Source organism: Periophthalmus magnuspinnatus, chromosome 14 (genome assembly GCF_009829125.3).
Source record: "Periophthalmus magnuspinnatus isolate fPerMag1 chromosome 14, fPerMag1.2.pri, whole genome shotgun sequence".
Classification (NCBI taxonomy): Eukaryota; Metazoa; Chordata; class Actinopteri; order Gobiiformes; family Gobiidae; genus Periophthalmus; species Periophthalmus magnuspinnatus.
In genome coordinates, this window is record NC_047139.1 from 25,531,637 (window position 1) to 25,547,038 (window position 15,402).

Sequence of the window (15,402 nt, forward strand, 5' to 3'; positions counted from 1 at the left end):
AACATTAATGTAAAAGTACTACAAGGCATTTGGTCCAGCCTAGAGTTGTGAAGATACTGTACCCACACATGGAGTCAGTCCTTATTCAGGGGTACTTATAATATCCAATTGTATATAACGCTTGTGGCTCAAATAGCTCACATGCCAAGTCTTAAATGCTGGGGTAGTTGAGTATCAAACCATGAAATAAATCAAACTCTCTTCCATAGCTCTCACTAATATTTACATGCATGGATTTTTGGGTGCATGTATAGCTTTAGAAACATTTTTTATTTATTTATTTTTCAGACAGCAAAGCAAGGGTAGACCACCACAGCACAGCCAATACGCTCTAATCCCAAAACATGTTTGGTGACACTTTTTTCCAGGTTTGCAAACTATAAATACTTGATACATTTTATATCAGAGTCAGACAGCACACAGCAATCTGCTTTTCACACAAACAGATTTTTTTTTAAGTATAAAAACTAAATTTACTCATTTAGAATAAAAAAGTCAGGTGCCCAAGCTTTAAATAACTTCTTACTAAAAATGCCATCACTATATCCTTGCAGCCAACTCCAGTGAATAAAAAACAAATCACCACTGACCTCTTGTTAATAAAGTAAAAGAAAAATTTAATCCTGTCAACTGGAAAGAAGTTTTTGAGTGAAGAAGTTTTGCTGCACAACCAAGCCGCTTCTTAATATGAATTAGACCAAGCTAGATGTTTAAGTCAGATAGCTGTTGTTTTGTATATTTGTACATTTACCTTCTCTCTGCCTGTTTAGTAGAATGCCAGTACGCGAACCTCACCTTTAATGCATTTAGCAAAGATGACAAATGCCTGTCTGCAGGGAACCACCATCACCCACTGTGTAATGCAAAAGAACTCTATATTAAAGGGACGTGTTATTCTGTCAGCCACGGGAAAGTCACTCTACTGCAGAGCTAGAGCCAAATCACTTTAAATAACAAGCCTATTTTGTGGAGACATTGTGCAGGTGAATGTGTGTGTGTTGGCTGCATTGGTTCACTGTCTAACTCAATCTGTCCAGCCTCATGTTTCTGTCAGGGTTAGTGTAAGCCAACAGTCAGCGATGGCAGACACTAAATGGCAGTTTGGAGGGGGACAATGTCATTTTTGCTTTGTGCCTCATACAAGAAATCATGTTGAGTGAGAGAGGCAGTGTTGTTGAAGCAGAGGTTACAACCGCATGCGTGGGAGTCCTGACTAGACAGTTAGACGTCATTTGGAAAAACATACGCAAGGAACTCAGCATCCCAAAATGAGCTGATGTTTTAACACAGAAAAAGAGCTGTAGATGACATATTTTAAATCTATAATTGCAAGCGAAATGGCAAGGGTGAACACAATCATTGTGACCACGCTGCATATAATGTAAAGTAATTGAAAGATGGGTCAAATGCAGAGGACGAAGATAATTTACAGGGATCTATAAAGTTTATCTTACCTTATCTAGAACAAGGGACATGGGGTGGGGCTGAGTGGAGATTGCAAAATAGAATTTAAAATGCATTAAATCTGTTTCTCTTCTACTGAAAACAAGTGCAATGAAAACAGATAAAATAATACAACAAACTAATCAAATAAATAAGATTAACTCTCATTTATCATTTGTCGCTTGCTGTCAATTTCATTTTGACAGTCCCGTGTTGGTGAGCTTGGTTATTTTGGGGGTCGGAAAAGTTTAGCCTAACCTAGAACACACTGTTTAGCTGAGTGAAGAATCTCAACGATACTACTTTGTTTGTAATTTTAGTTTTCCTTTGAGAGGCAGTTTCAATGTCATAGTTTTAATAGTGACATTTCTCATTTCTTTTTTGAAAAACAAAGCACTGCGTAGGACCTCTGACGTGCACGGGCCATTGCACCGATGTAGACTCTATATATCAACACTGAACAGCCTGGTCCTGGACACAAACTGGGGATGTTCAAGTTCAAAAGTAATTGCCGCACCCATTGAGCCATAAAACTCTCAACTAACTCTCGATCGCACCAAAAAGTCAAGAAAAATTACAGCATTTTTCCCCCGTTTTCTTAATGTTGCGATTATACAGAATGACAAAAGAAGACAGTGTTACAAAATAACAAGTTCTAAAAATAAAAAAAATGTCTTGCTAATTGAAATTCAACACTGCTGATAGAAGTTAGAATGCTGATAGGTTTTGATGCGACATCCAGTTTAATGCGTTTTATCTGTGGTTTTGGTGTTTTTAACTTGCCTTTGGTGTTCAGAAAGAGGCTTATAAATAAAAAATATATATATATAACATGATTACAATCCGCTATGATCCAGCTCTGAACAGCCGGCTTTCCAGAGCTACTTGACTTTGCTAAATACGTTGTCACTTTGTCCGAGCGAGGCACTTGTACACCACTCACAAATGAAACAACTGATTAGTTCTTTTTACGGCCAAACTCCCTCCGTTCCTCCATTTTTAAATTTGCTTTGTTGTAGGCATGTAGGCAGTTTGACACAATGGCATGAGGTTTATGAAATCGTATTCATAGTCAACTTCCCACATCTAACACTTTATTGATTTTTCACCCAAAAATAGCGCACTCACTTTTCTGCCTGCTTGACTTCTGGAATATGGCAGCTGTACAAAGACACAGGCAAAATGGGGCATCCACTTCGGTGTATTTGAAAAAGCAAGGACTGTTGAAAATGTTCCTATCAGAGGGAGTGAAGTGTGACAATGTACACCTTAAGCGCTCCTCTCTCCAGTCACCGTCCCCCTTGGGCACTGTCTGTAACACGATGGAGGGTTTTCTTATTGAGCCAAAGTGGAACAAATTTGTACCATCTGTGGGTTGTGATTTTGGTGAACTTGCCAGTCCCTCCTCGCCACGTTTCTATTCTCTTTTACCTCATTCTCGCACCCACCCCTCTCTCTCCCCGCTCTCTCTCTCTCTCTACCGCTTATGAATGTCACCTCTACTGATGGTGGCTGCTGGAATCCGTGCACACGTACTCTCGCAACCACTCGCTGACTTTGGGACGGGAGGAGGAGGAGGAGGATGAAGAGGAGGGGGAGGAGCGGCGGCAGCAGGGGGGGCTCGGCTAGGACTGTGGGAAAAAAGAGCATGCCATCGGAAAAGGCAGGAAAGAGGAATCGCTCCCCCCCGTGTGTCCATGTCTCCGCTTCGTGCTGGGCTACATTCCGACACACACCGCTACCGCTGCTCCACATCTGGATATAACACATTCGGATTACTGCTCGGGATCTCCGCTCAGCGTTCCATGCCGCTGCTTTTAGATGGGAGGCAAAGTTGGACCTCTGTGGACTGCACAAATGGTGACAAACAGTTTATTAAGAGCTTCCTAGCACCCAAGATGAATCCTCTTAACTTTAGTAAAGGTGTTTTTATATGTAAATTATTTTAAACTACTCCTCTTTGATAAGTAGGCTACAGTAGGTATTTTGCAATTTTGTATAAGTTGATGAGGGAATTTGTATCGTGAAAGATGAGCGGAGAGGAAGGGTAGAAGGATGACTCCGTCCTTACCTTTTTAAAGTCAGTCTAACCTTGCTCTGCTTTTGAACCGAAGATGTGACTGCAGAACTTTTTCTGTTCTTTCTGTGTCAGTGATTTGTATTCTTTAGCTCGGGGAGCTCTTCCGTGTGGCTGCAGGTGAACTTGCACTTGCACAACTAAACACTCAACTCTCCGCTTCCGAGGGCTCCTCTTTAAAGGTCCTGTATTTTCTAGTTTTTCAATAAGAGCGAAGGCCAAACTAAAGAAGAAAAGGGGGTATTGTGAAAAAAAGCCACCCCCCTCCCAAAGGTGAGAGGGGGGGAAGATGGCAGCTCTCGCCAGCTCTCTCATCAGACAGAAACGGGCAGTCAAGGACGACCACGCCAACCGACCGGTAGCCAGCAAACGCAAGCCCTGTCCCAAGAGCAACAAGTCCCTGTGCCAGAAGCAGATCCTGGTCCTCATCTCCAAAGTGCGCCTGTGCGGGGGTCGGAAAGGGCGCAACGAAAAAAGGCCAGGTGAGTCACCCTCTTCTAACCAATGACGACTCACTGACATCAGGCATTTTTCTACGCTACGGACGTCACACAATTAGGTTTAGTGTAAGGACGAGTTGTTTAGTTCTAAAATAGCAAAAACAAAGGTTCGTATTTTGGGTTATTTTATTATCCGCTGTGACGTCCACAATTTCGGTCTCCCAAGACTCTAAAGCTTGTCGTTCATTGGAGGTCTTTATAGCTCAAGTGTGCGCTGTCCCAAGGCTAGTTGTCTCTTGAAGGTTTTATTGGATAATATTGTGATGCCGGGACAGCCTCATCTTTCCTTCACTCCTCATCAACTTTTCAGTTAGAAAAGAAAAAAGAAAAAGAGAATATTTAGTGTTCTCTATACCATTGTCTTATGTTGAATTAGTGGATTTTGTAACTGTTGGTGAATTTGTAAATTTAGACTAAAATACTATTGAGGTTCTCAAACAGTGGTAGGGGTACCACTGATGGTACGTGGGCTGTTCCTGAACTATAGTTCAGATACTTGTTTGTGCGTTTTGTCCAACTTCGTCTTTAGTGTTTAAACATTTTAGTTATGATTGAGACTTGGTTTAGATCAGGTTTAGCCTTTTCAGGTTGGAGTCCTGTAATAAACCTGGTTTAGTTCAGGTAGTATTCACCAGATATGAAAAGTTTAAGAACCACAGCTGTTGTGACACCATGATTCATTTAGAATCAGAACTATTAATGTTTTTAATTTATAACTGCACACATTTTCTCTGCATCTGTGCATATTTCTATTATTATAATTTTTTTTTTTTTTGGTGGATGGTTAAGATGAGTTATGCAAACTACAGAAATATGGCAGAACACACATCTATCATAAAGAGGCCACATGCTTTCATGGCTGATTGGATAAGAAACAGTGAGTTTTGCGGACCCCCTCCTCCTCCTCAAACCCCCGCAGCTAAAGACTGCATCTAAGCAGATTGAACGTGAGAACGATGCACGAGCCTGCATTGGGGATGATGAGTACTTTCATTTGCAGGCCTGGTGCCATGCAATAACTGTAGAAATCAGAATTACGTTTTATTTATTTATTTTTTGTTTAAATATTTATAATTAACCAAATGCACCTGCTTTTAACTAAATAAACTATATTGATTGCCATCAATTAGTTTTAATTCAAAATTATAGGTATGGATATAACTGAAGTAATATGTATAAAATAAATATATATTTCAATTTTCACCAAACTGAATGTATTCTCAAATAGTAATGATGAAAATAGCATAATACTTAACATAACATAACACACAGAGATTTCTCTGAAAAGGTCACCATTTCCAATGTATGTGCTGCATAATCTGTCCAGTAGTTTTATGTAATACCAGATGTTTATGTGCTTTATTAAAATGCACTTTCTGAATATGCTCAAATGTAAACACTGTGCTTTGCCAGAAACACTAAATAGTTCAAACCTAAACAAAAAGGATTTAGTAAGACTAGGAATTAAGGCTTAATCTATAGATGTCACCTAGTTCCTCTAGTGATACTAGACACAGTTTAGCATTTCCTGTTTGAGTCACTTTAAACATAAGTGACAGAAATGATTAAACCTAAAGCTAACTGGTATTTGAAGTATTGCTGGAGTGCACAGTGTCTGGCATTATAATGATGGAAACAAGAAAGTATACATGCAATAGTCACTCAGGTACATTTGTGTTTCATTGTGTAATGTTGTGCAGAACACTTTGCCACTGCAGTGCCTTTATAGCTTCATGCATATAATGTTTTCACCATGCAGTGCTGCCACTTGAAGAGGATGAAATTAGTGACTAACTGGAAAATGATTGTGTATTAGACCACAAGAATTGCATAAAATGAGGCAATGAAGTGACGAATGATCAAAAATGTGCACTAATCACTACTGAGGAAATGTTTGATTCATACTCATTTGAGGTAATACATTAATACACAGCTGAGTGAAAAACATTATAAATGTCATCTATCAAAAGTTAGCTAACAAAAGAGCTCATTGCAGGCTAATCAAAACAAATTATGCTACATTTGATTACGTTACATAATGTAGTCTTTAGGAAAGGCTGTATCATTATCTCAGTCTTTAGTTCTTGAACAGTTTAATGTATTTTACTGTTAAATTTTGTATAGACCTATTTATAATTCTATTTATTTTTTTTTTATGGGAATGTTTTATTTTTTTCTGATGTTGTGACTGACGCAACTCGGGATTAGCATGTTACGTTGTCTCCTGCCAAGTCAATCTTACATAAATCTAATCTAATCTAAATAGTCATTGTTCCTTCAGTTACTGTTCACTCAACAAAGCTATTTAAGTAGTTTTAAATCACATACAATATGCTCTATTTTAAATCAGCACATATGAAACACTATTTATTATATTTGGTATATTTCTAGTGGTAGTTTTAGATTCACATTGCACCAAAAGGTTCAAGCAACTACGAGTATCTAGGGCTGCTTAATTATGTGAAAAAACAACACAATTTAGAGTCACCAACAGCAGTGTGTATTGAGAGTCCACAGTAATGAAGGTCTAAATGTTCCTATGGGGTGAATTAACTATTTATCCATCTGCACTGGCTGCGATTACATGCACACTCTAAATCTGATTATTACCAGATTTTTTGAGTTATACGATTATAACGATATTCAAATGAAATGTAAGCAGCAAAATCCATCTCATTTTCTGATCATGGTCCCTCTGATCACTCACATCAGATTTTGCGGTTTGCATGTCATTTAAATAATCTTAATCCAGAAATCAGATAATAATCAGATTTCAGTGTGTATGTGAACATAGACACTGACACAGAGAGGACAAGTAGCCTCCAAACAAAAGTGCTTCTCCCCAATATGCAAAACTAAATTAAAAAAAAAAAAGAAAAATTATATTTAAGAGTTGTTAGTGCTGTCCTCTAAATATTACTAGTAGGGTTGTCAAAATATCAATACCCAAATACTAACTAAAACAAATACAAATACTAAAACAAGTTAAAAAAAAAGTACTATATCTGAAATACATATAAAAGAAACTACTATATATATTGTGATTTTATATTAATGTTGTATTTTCGTATCAGGAACAAGTATCAAGCATTTTCCTTATTAACAAAATCAACATTATGTGGTACCATAACAACACTGAGTAACATGTTTCCAGCTGTCATATTGGCGTCACTGCAGACAACCTTTATTTATAGCCATGAAGTAAAAGACAAGTAAAGGGATATGTGCAAACTGCAATATAATTTACACACATCTTACGGGAGACTTGCATATACTCCCAGTAGGGGTGAACGATTTGGGAAAAAAAAAAATCTAGCTTTTCTGTGATTTATGTTTTAAAACCAGGATTCTGCTCAAAGTTCACATTTTAAACGCATCCAGAACTGACAAAAAAAAGACTAAATACGCAAGGCACCATTTGTACAAAAGTGCTTTACAGAATAAGAAGTGCATTAAAATCACAATACAAACAAATCAAACCACAAATAATCATCATAAAAGTAGATGCAGAATAAAACCCTTTCAGTCATATTCACAGCTAAACACGACCGTTTTGAGTCTGGATTTAAACATTGTCAAAGTAGAGGCCTGTCTCACATCTTCAGGAAGACTGTTTGAGGTTACAGCTGCATAAAACTAAAACGAAATAGGCATATGAAGTGACAAACTAATAATATAACAAACATGTGTATTTCGGATCATGTTTGTACAGATCTAAACTAAACGGTTAGCAGTTGCGCTCATTCAGATTTTTGGTTTGATTGCGATTAATCTGGTATTACTACTCCTAGTCTGCAAAAACTAATACAAAAATCCCTCTTTACCACTGTCAAAAATCTATACTGTTGCCCCCTTTTCCAATCAATTCAGCTCATTAATGTATAGTGATTAATCAATAATCAGCCTCTTAGTTTGTTCAAGGTGAAATCTGACTTGAAGGAAACCAGAAGGGGTGGTATTGAGCGGCCCACCCCCGCGCCTCTGTGCTCCGTCCAACCACTAAACAACTGGACCGGCTGCAATATAAATATCCATGTGGAAAGGCAACTCTCAGCATCCGATGTAATGCACAGCTCGACATCCCAGTGGGCTGTTTGGCATGGTGGTACATTGTAGTATGTTGTCAGCAGCATCCCCCCCAAAAAAGGGACCATCATCAATAGGGAGAGCACAAGAGGAGGCCCCCGGCTGGCAAGCTCCGGACTGGGTTACAAGGAGAGATTCAGCAAAGGATAGCATTAAGCTGACCCCAGGAGATCAGGGCAAACCTGCAAACTCGCTTACTCGACAACACCTGATCAGACAGTGCAGTGTTAGGTAGCTCCCCATCAGAACTTTAGTGACTGTGGCAGGGGTCAGAGAGGGAGACACACAGAGAGAGAGGGAGTCAGGGGGGAGGGAAGGGAGAGCCCATGTGAACTCAACCGAAAAAGAACAATAGCATCGAACAATAGCATGGATAGAACTTAATAAAATAGTGAGAAAAATACAGCATTCAAAGTTTCACTAACGAAACATCGTAATGTATAAGTACGCAAATGACATCCAACTACTGCACGAGTATACAAGACTCTAGTACCAACAATGTTCACATTTCTTCCTCAAAACCACATGCTTTTACTGTCAGAGAACAACCTGTGGACTTCTCCGTTGCGAAGACCCTAGTTGATCATTAACGACTGAATGAATGTACAATATTTGGATTAATTAGATTAATGATATAGCCCTAATTCAATGGCAAAATATGAACTAAAGCAACATTAATAAGAAAGAAAGAAAGAAGTTGAAAGAATTTAATTTAGTATGGTATAAGAATGAGAAAGTGGCTCCTGCATCACAGCAAGAAGGTCCCTGATTCGACTCCCAGGCCTTTCTATGTTGAGTTTGCATTTTCTCCCTGTGTATGAGTGGGTTTCCTCCGGGTGCTCCGGTTTCCCCCATCAACTCAAAACATGCACAATAGGCAAAATCTCCCAGCTAGGGTAGTCCTGACTGAGCAAGCCTAGCTCAAGGTTTGGAGATGGGTCCCCGGGTGCTGCACTGCGCCTACACCCGGCTCCCGTCACGTCGCCTCGGGTGTATTAAAACATGGGTCAAATGCAGAGGACGAATTTCCTACTGGGATCAATAAAAGTATACTGTAACATTAACATTATTGCACTTGATGTAAAAAGGAATTAATATTGATTTCAAGGAACAAACTTTTTTTTTGGTCAATATTGCCACAGTTTTTATGTATGAAGTGATTACTGGAACAACTTGGTGCGGATTTGTGAAATGACCTTTTCCTGTTTACATACTTCTATAAGAGCTGAAGGTTAAAAGGTCCTAGATTGCGCAAAATTGACTCTTGTGAGCATTAAACCATGTTATAATGGTGTTACCTCATCAAAAACGTAGCTCGAGTTGTGTTTTGTTTCATTCACACGTCCAAAGCTGGAAATGCCATGTCATGAAGTGGTAGTTTTGAAGTTAACAGCTACTTTTCACCTTTAGTTCAGTAGAGATTGGCAATTCCAGGTCTGAAATCATCCAGGTATATGGAGTTTAAAAACACAGTGGAGCACTTCCTGTATTACCACATGACATCACAAGGTGGAACAGAGTGGTTTTTGTTTGAGAGAAGAAGAAAACACAACGCCAAGTCTGTTCTTGATGAGGAAACATCATAACATAGATCAGAAAACAGCGTAATATAGAGCCTTTAAACAATGAAACCAAACCCGCTGAAATTCAATGTCACTAAAAGCTTTGAAAAGTGACAAAGAAAAATATTGTGATAAGGTAGTCAGTCTACAGCAAAGTGAATGCAGATAGGAGGGAGATTAAGTAAAGGTGGGCGGGTGAATCAGTGTGTTGTGTAAAAGCTACATGTGGAGAAGAAGATGAAGCGCAGAAATCATGGGGTTGGATATTAACTGCCTCTGCACAGTGCTTTACCAGAAACATTACGCACTTTTTGAATTGTAAAGCAGGTAGTCTGATGTTTAATATGATTCAAAATGGTTGTCTTATTAGTTGTGTGCTGCTGCTGTTGTTTTTGAGTGGGCGTACAGCTTATGAGCCACTTCAAAATGTTTTAATTGGCATAATTGATGTGCAACACCAAAGCTACAACAAGACAAGCATTTCTCAGGCAGAAAATGTCAAATCTTTTTTTTTTTTTTTTCTTTTTTTTTTGACGCACTGCGAATATGCATTTCCGGCACCTTTTAAAATGATTATTTCTTAATTAATTGTGTGCATTATTTAAATGTAGTCAGTATTTAAAACAAGTAATAACAAATTTAAGGTATTTACAAAGTTTGAGGCTCACAAACTAGAGCATTGCTTTGTGGAGAACAGAGCTGCCCAACTGTCCAACTGCTAAGAAATCAAAAAGAGTTGTGTTACATTTCTTTGGCTCTCTCTCAGTTACTTTGACCTCTCAGCTTTTATCTGTTTAATAAATTTAAGGAGTGCATTTTCTGATGGAAACATTTTCAACCAGACGTCAGACAATACATCGGAACATTTGAGCAGTTGAAGGTGCCCTGTCTGGTCAGCCATGTTAAATGTTTTTTTCTCTATTCTAAACATGGAACAGGACTGTCCCGTGACCGATCCAGTCTGATTTCCAAGGGGACGAATAATTGGGGGCACAAAAAAAACAAAAAAGAACTTAACATGTCACCCCTTTTATTCTATTTTGCATGTATCCATCTTGCAGAGGTACAGACTTCTACATTTGAAAGTTATAAAATAAAGTTGTATTTATTTGTGCTAAAGTTACCTACAATAACTTGCAATTCTGATAAAATCCTAACAAAGCAAGAAGCCTAATTTATCACTGTTCTGGATAGTACACACTGTCCCACCTAAAAAATGCTATTATATCTTTTCAACGTGGATATGTTAAGTGTAGGGCTCAACTAAATAATTCAGTTCAAAACATGAGTCGCCTGGTCATTTGCCTGTACAACTAACAAGACGCACTCCCAAACTGCAGTCGTGTTTTTGCCAACGCTTGATTGCTTTTAAGGTCACTCCACCACCAGGGATTTTCAGCTTTAACCCTTATTTCATCAGGAGCTTCTAAATATGTGGTAGCAAGTGAGAGGGGTACAGCTGGTGAGCCCTTAATAGCATACAAGATGAGGACACAGATTACGACCACAGGCCAACATGACTTTGGCTGCTCTGGGTGAACTTTTATACACCCCAGATTAGAAGGCCACAGTTCATTTATTTTAATTTAAATTTATGTAACATGGTGTCTTTGGGTTGCCAAATCTTCTTAACTGAAGTCACATTGGAGGACTTGTTTTTGTCAGAGATTAGATCTGATAATAAGTCAGAGGTGACAGGAGTGTTGACAATGACCGTAAGTCTCGGTCTAAGTGGGTAAGCGAATGGATGTGTACACAATAAAACACCCCCCCCCCCCCCCCCCCCCTTAACTGAGTGTCCCAAAGAGCGCACCTTAACCTCCCACACTATGCGGCTAAATTAAATATGTGGGTGGCTTTATTAAAGATGACAAGGACAAAGTGAAGCTGCGACAAGAGAAAGACAGCGGAAACACCAAGCGGCAGACATGCTGAGAGAAGGACAGAAATGTGAATTGGGGAAAGGAGGGTGTTGGTGATGGGACATAGCAAAAGAATCACAGCAGACAATGTGTGCCATTTTCAAAGTAGCAGAATAGTAACATGTGATGATCTGTCCATGTGTTTTATAGTTGTGAAAACTTAGGACTGTTGCAATTAACAATTTGATAACTAAATATTACATTTTTTGAGTTGGAAAAAGGTCCTCACAATGTTGCACATACCAGGAAGATGAAACTGTTACTTTACAGAAAGAAGATTGAGGTTGTGTTACTGTTCCCTTAGAAATGTGTTGTTGCCCCAGCCGATAGTCTTCCTTTTTAAGTATATACATATCAATATTTTGCTTTAGATGCAAAAAATAAAACAGATGACATACATCACAGTTGAGACTTCAGCTAAACAACTTAAAACAGAGTTAGTTCCTTGGTAACTTGTAAAAGCACATATGGATCTGAAGCTACCAAGAAGTGGTACACTGTAGTTTAAAACTGGTTTACAAAACGAGAGACCAACACAACAAACATGTTAGCTAGTGGCAATGTCAACCAGAATGCATTTGTGGTATAAAAAGGCTTTGTGTTAGGTGCTGTATTTAAGGTATGCATTTTCTGCAAGCAGCAGGCACTGAATATGTCTCCTTAGTATTTATTTTGCATGCGATTTGCATGAGACAGGTATTACTTTTGCTCATGTTTGAACACTGTATATTTTATGTATATTAAGAAGCACATTTCCATCCACACATACATATTGTGCATATTTTCTTCTAGATTTCCAGTCACGCTGCTAATCTCTTCTGATTATTTCCTACTTCACAGTGAGGGGAAAAGCATATCAGTCCTAGCCTAAATTTGAAAGTCTTTATTGTCCACACTCCAATTCCTCTCGTTGTTTGCCTGCCTCTGTGATCATCACTCGATCTGACTGCTTGGGACCCTTCTGGGAGAGCAAAGGCATTTTTGTGGTTGTTTGTTCTGCATATATTTATGTGGTTATTTGTGTTGTTGCTGGAGGGCCTGCATAAATAAGGATACATGAGGTGTGCTGGGGTGTTGCAGTCTTGTGCCTTGGCTCTTTTTCCATGTGGCCCTTATAAAGTGTATAATACATTATTGAAGAGAGGTGTGTCTCCTGTGTGGACTTGTCAGAGAGCTGCACCTGTCTAATGCTAATGAGACACATACACAGTTAGTGTGTGTTGTGTGTGCATGTTGGTGCTGTCTGACATGTCAGCAGCATTAGTAAGCACAGGTAACACAGCAGCACTTTGTGCTCTGTGTCACTGTCATGTCTCAGTATTTATGAAGCATTGTAAGAGGGAAGTGTGAGGCTTGCCTCAGATTACACTATTTTGTCTGTAGATCTCTGTGGTTGTGTTCTTTTCTTACAGTAAGAACAGAGGTGAATTTCCCCTGACAGTATCAATACAAAAGTAATGCTTGGCATTATTTAGTAGAGATTGTCCATTTATATGGAGATCAAACTTGTGATAGGACTTAAAAATTCCCTTAATAACTTTTGTCTTTTTTCTAAAAGATAATATTACACTGCCAAATTGCAGTAAAATCTCAAAGGATGTTGTAAAAAGTATATTGAAAGGCCATGAGTGAGCTCGAATAGATCCTTTGGGTTTAAAATGTACATTTTGTATTTGATGGTCTCTGTTTCACATCATCAGCTTCATGAAATCTCTATTCTGTGCCTCAGCCTTTCTTTCCCTTGTCCTCTTGTTCTCTCTCTATCTTCCCACCAGGTTGATAATTACTAGCAGCTCTGTGGAGCACATGGCCCAGTTTAGAGAAGGGAAAAGGCAGGAAACTATGTTCTCCTTTTATTAGAGTAGAATCAAGCTCCACACCAGAGACACTGTTCCTATTCCATACAGTATAGGCCTGACAGGTAGTAAAGTAGTAAATGTGACATTAACCCTTTAAGCATTATATTTTTATATTTTAATAGACAAATATTGAATTTGTGATTTTTATCCCACTATATATATATATATATATATATATATATATATATATATATATATATATATATATAGTGGGTTGATTTTTAATTTTGGTTAATCAGGGCTGTGAAAATAACTACAGATTCATCAATTACAGTGTAATGAGTTTACTGGCAGGCTCTCCCCCATCCTCTCTTTACATTAATGGGGTGTATGCTATGGAGCAATATGAGCATTTGGGGAGTCCTGATAATATATAATGCTGGGAAAGCCCCTGTATTTCGGTCAGTCAGTGAAGAGGAGGAAGTGCCCTTGGTCGGGCACTGAAGCGGGCCCCAGTAATTACCTCCAACCTTATCGAGAACAGGCCCAGTCACACAGTGGGCACAAATCAAGGCAGATCAGTATGAATGTAACGATAACCAACATCGAGCCACACACTCCACTGATTAGTGATAAAAAGCCCAAGTCTACTGCTTATTTTTCAGAGCAATTACATCGTCGGCGCAGAGTTTAAGTGTCCTTGATGGCACTGGTGATGCATGAAGCGATTACCTTGGGTTCTTATGTGCACTGACCTCATTTATTCCAAGACACATAATTGCAGTGTGCATGGCTGTAGGATTAGGCTCCAGTCTACCCCAGGTGATTTTCAAAGTGATTATCGGTGCTGAATGTAAATTGATGAGGGGCATCCCTGTGTAGAGTGTGCAGAGAGAGGTGCAGAGCTGGGATTAGCATGGAGCCCAATTTAATAAACACAAATGCTGTGGTGATTGGACTGTTGACAAAACATGCCTTTACAGGCACATTTCTGCTTACAAGGGACAGATAACAGTATTTTCATCCATTCTTTGAAGAAGGGAAATGTATCAGAACCAGAACTATCTTAAATACTGTTACTGTCAGTTCTGAAATAAAAGATTATAAATAGCAAACATGTCGGATCATAAATTTGTCATTGTGTTGTGTGCATAACAGAATGTAATACAAAACACACAGCATTAAATATTTAAAACACTCAAATCAACACATGTATTGTCTAAGTCAAATTAAAAATGTATATTATATATATTTTTTTACAGTATAAGCTAAAAATATGGCATTAATCAGTTTAAACTAACTCCATTATCAAGATAAGGTAACAACAGTATGCACCTTGTTTTCTATTTTAACTTTTACAAATACTGCTATTTTACACTATCTGTTATTTCCCTATTGACCACAGTCCCGTTGGTGTCTTTGAGTTTGGTCAGCTGGGCCACTGCTGAGTCACCCCTGAACACAAACTCTCTGTGACCTACACTCCAGTGACCTGCATCAGCCACTCAGGACTACTCGTGTCCCCTCATGTCGCCACGGTGACAGGCGTGGTCCCCCACACACTGCAAAAAACACCCTGGTGAATGGAGGCGCCCTGTTGGGTGCTTCTAGTAATTTCTAGTGACAGGGGGTTAGCCCTGTGAGAGAATCTGCACTCACTGCACTCACACAGATACACAAGGATATTTACCTCTGGGAGAAAAAGTGCTTTATGAAAAACTGCGTGATCATTGAGACCTAGTGTACTTAGTACAAATGATAAGTATTAATAACTCTCTCATTGCTACATCTCTCTCAGCTACAGACGCTGGACAAAAATATAATATATGCCATAATAACCAAGGGGGAAAGTGCTGCTTGGATGATAAAGCAATAAAGCAAAAAAAAGTGTCATGTCAGTAATCTTGGCCACAGCAGGGGGCCACTCAAACGCTGCCTATTGTCCAGCTCAGTAAGATGAGGAAAGCTATGGATCTAGGTTTGGGAGTCAATCCTCTGAATCTTAATAGAAAA

At 38.8% G+C, this 15,402-nt stretch overlaps 1 protein-coding gene across 3 annotated transcripts in view; it reads left to right on the top strand.

Moving 5' to 3' along the window:
- Window positions 1–3,027: 3,027 nt before the first annotated feature.
- fgf11b (fibroblast growth factor 11b) overlaps window positions 3,028–15,402 on the top strand; it is a 28,233-nt gene continuing 15,858 nt past the window's right edge. Inside the window, exons 1-3 of one of the 3 annotated variants that reach the window (XM_055226532.1) lie at window positions 3,388–4,006; window positions 8,861–8,902; window positions 9,338–9,357. In XM_055226532.1, coding sequence (XP_055082507.1) covers window positions 3,810–4,006; window positions 8,861–8,902; window positions 9,338–9,357 — 259 coding nt within the window. In that variant the 5' untranslated portion in view covers window positions 3,388–3,809. Of the gene's footprint in view, window positions 4,007–8,860; window positions 8,903–9,337; window positions 9,358–15,402 lie in introns of all 3 variants that reach the window. The other 2 variants (XM_033979028.2, XM_055226531.1) reach the window with 2 other exon arrangements.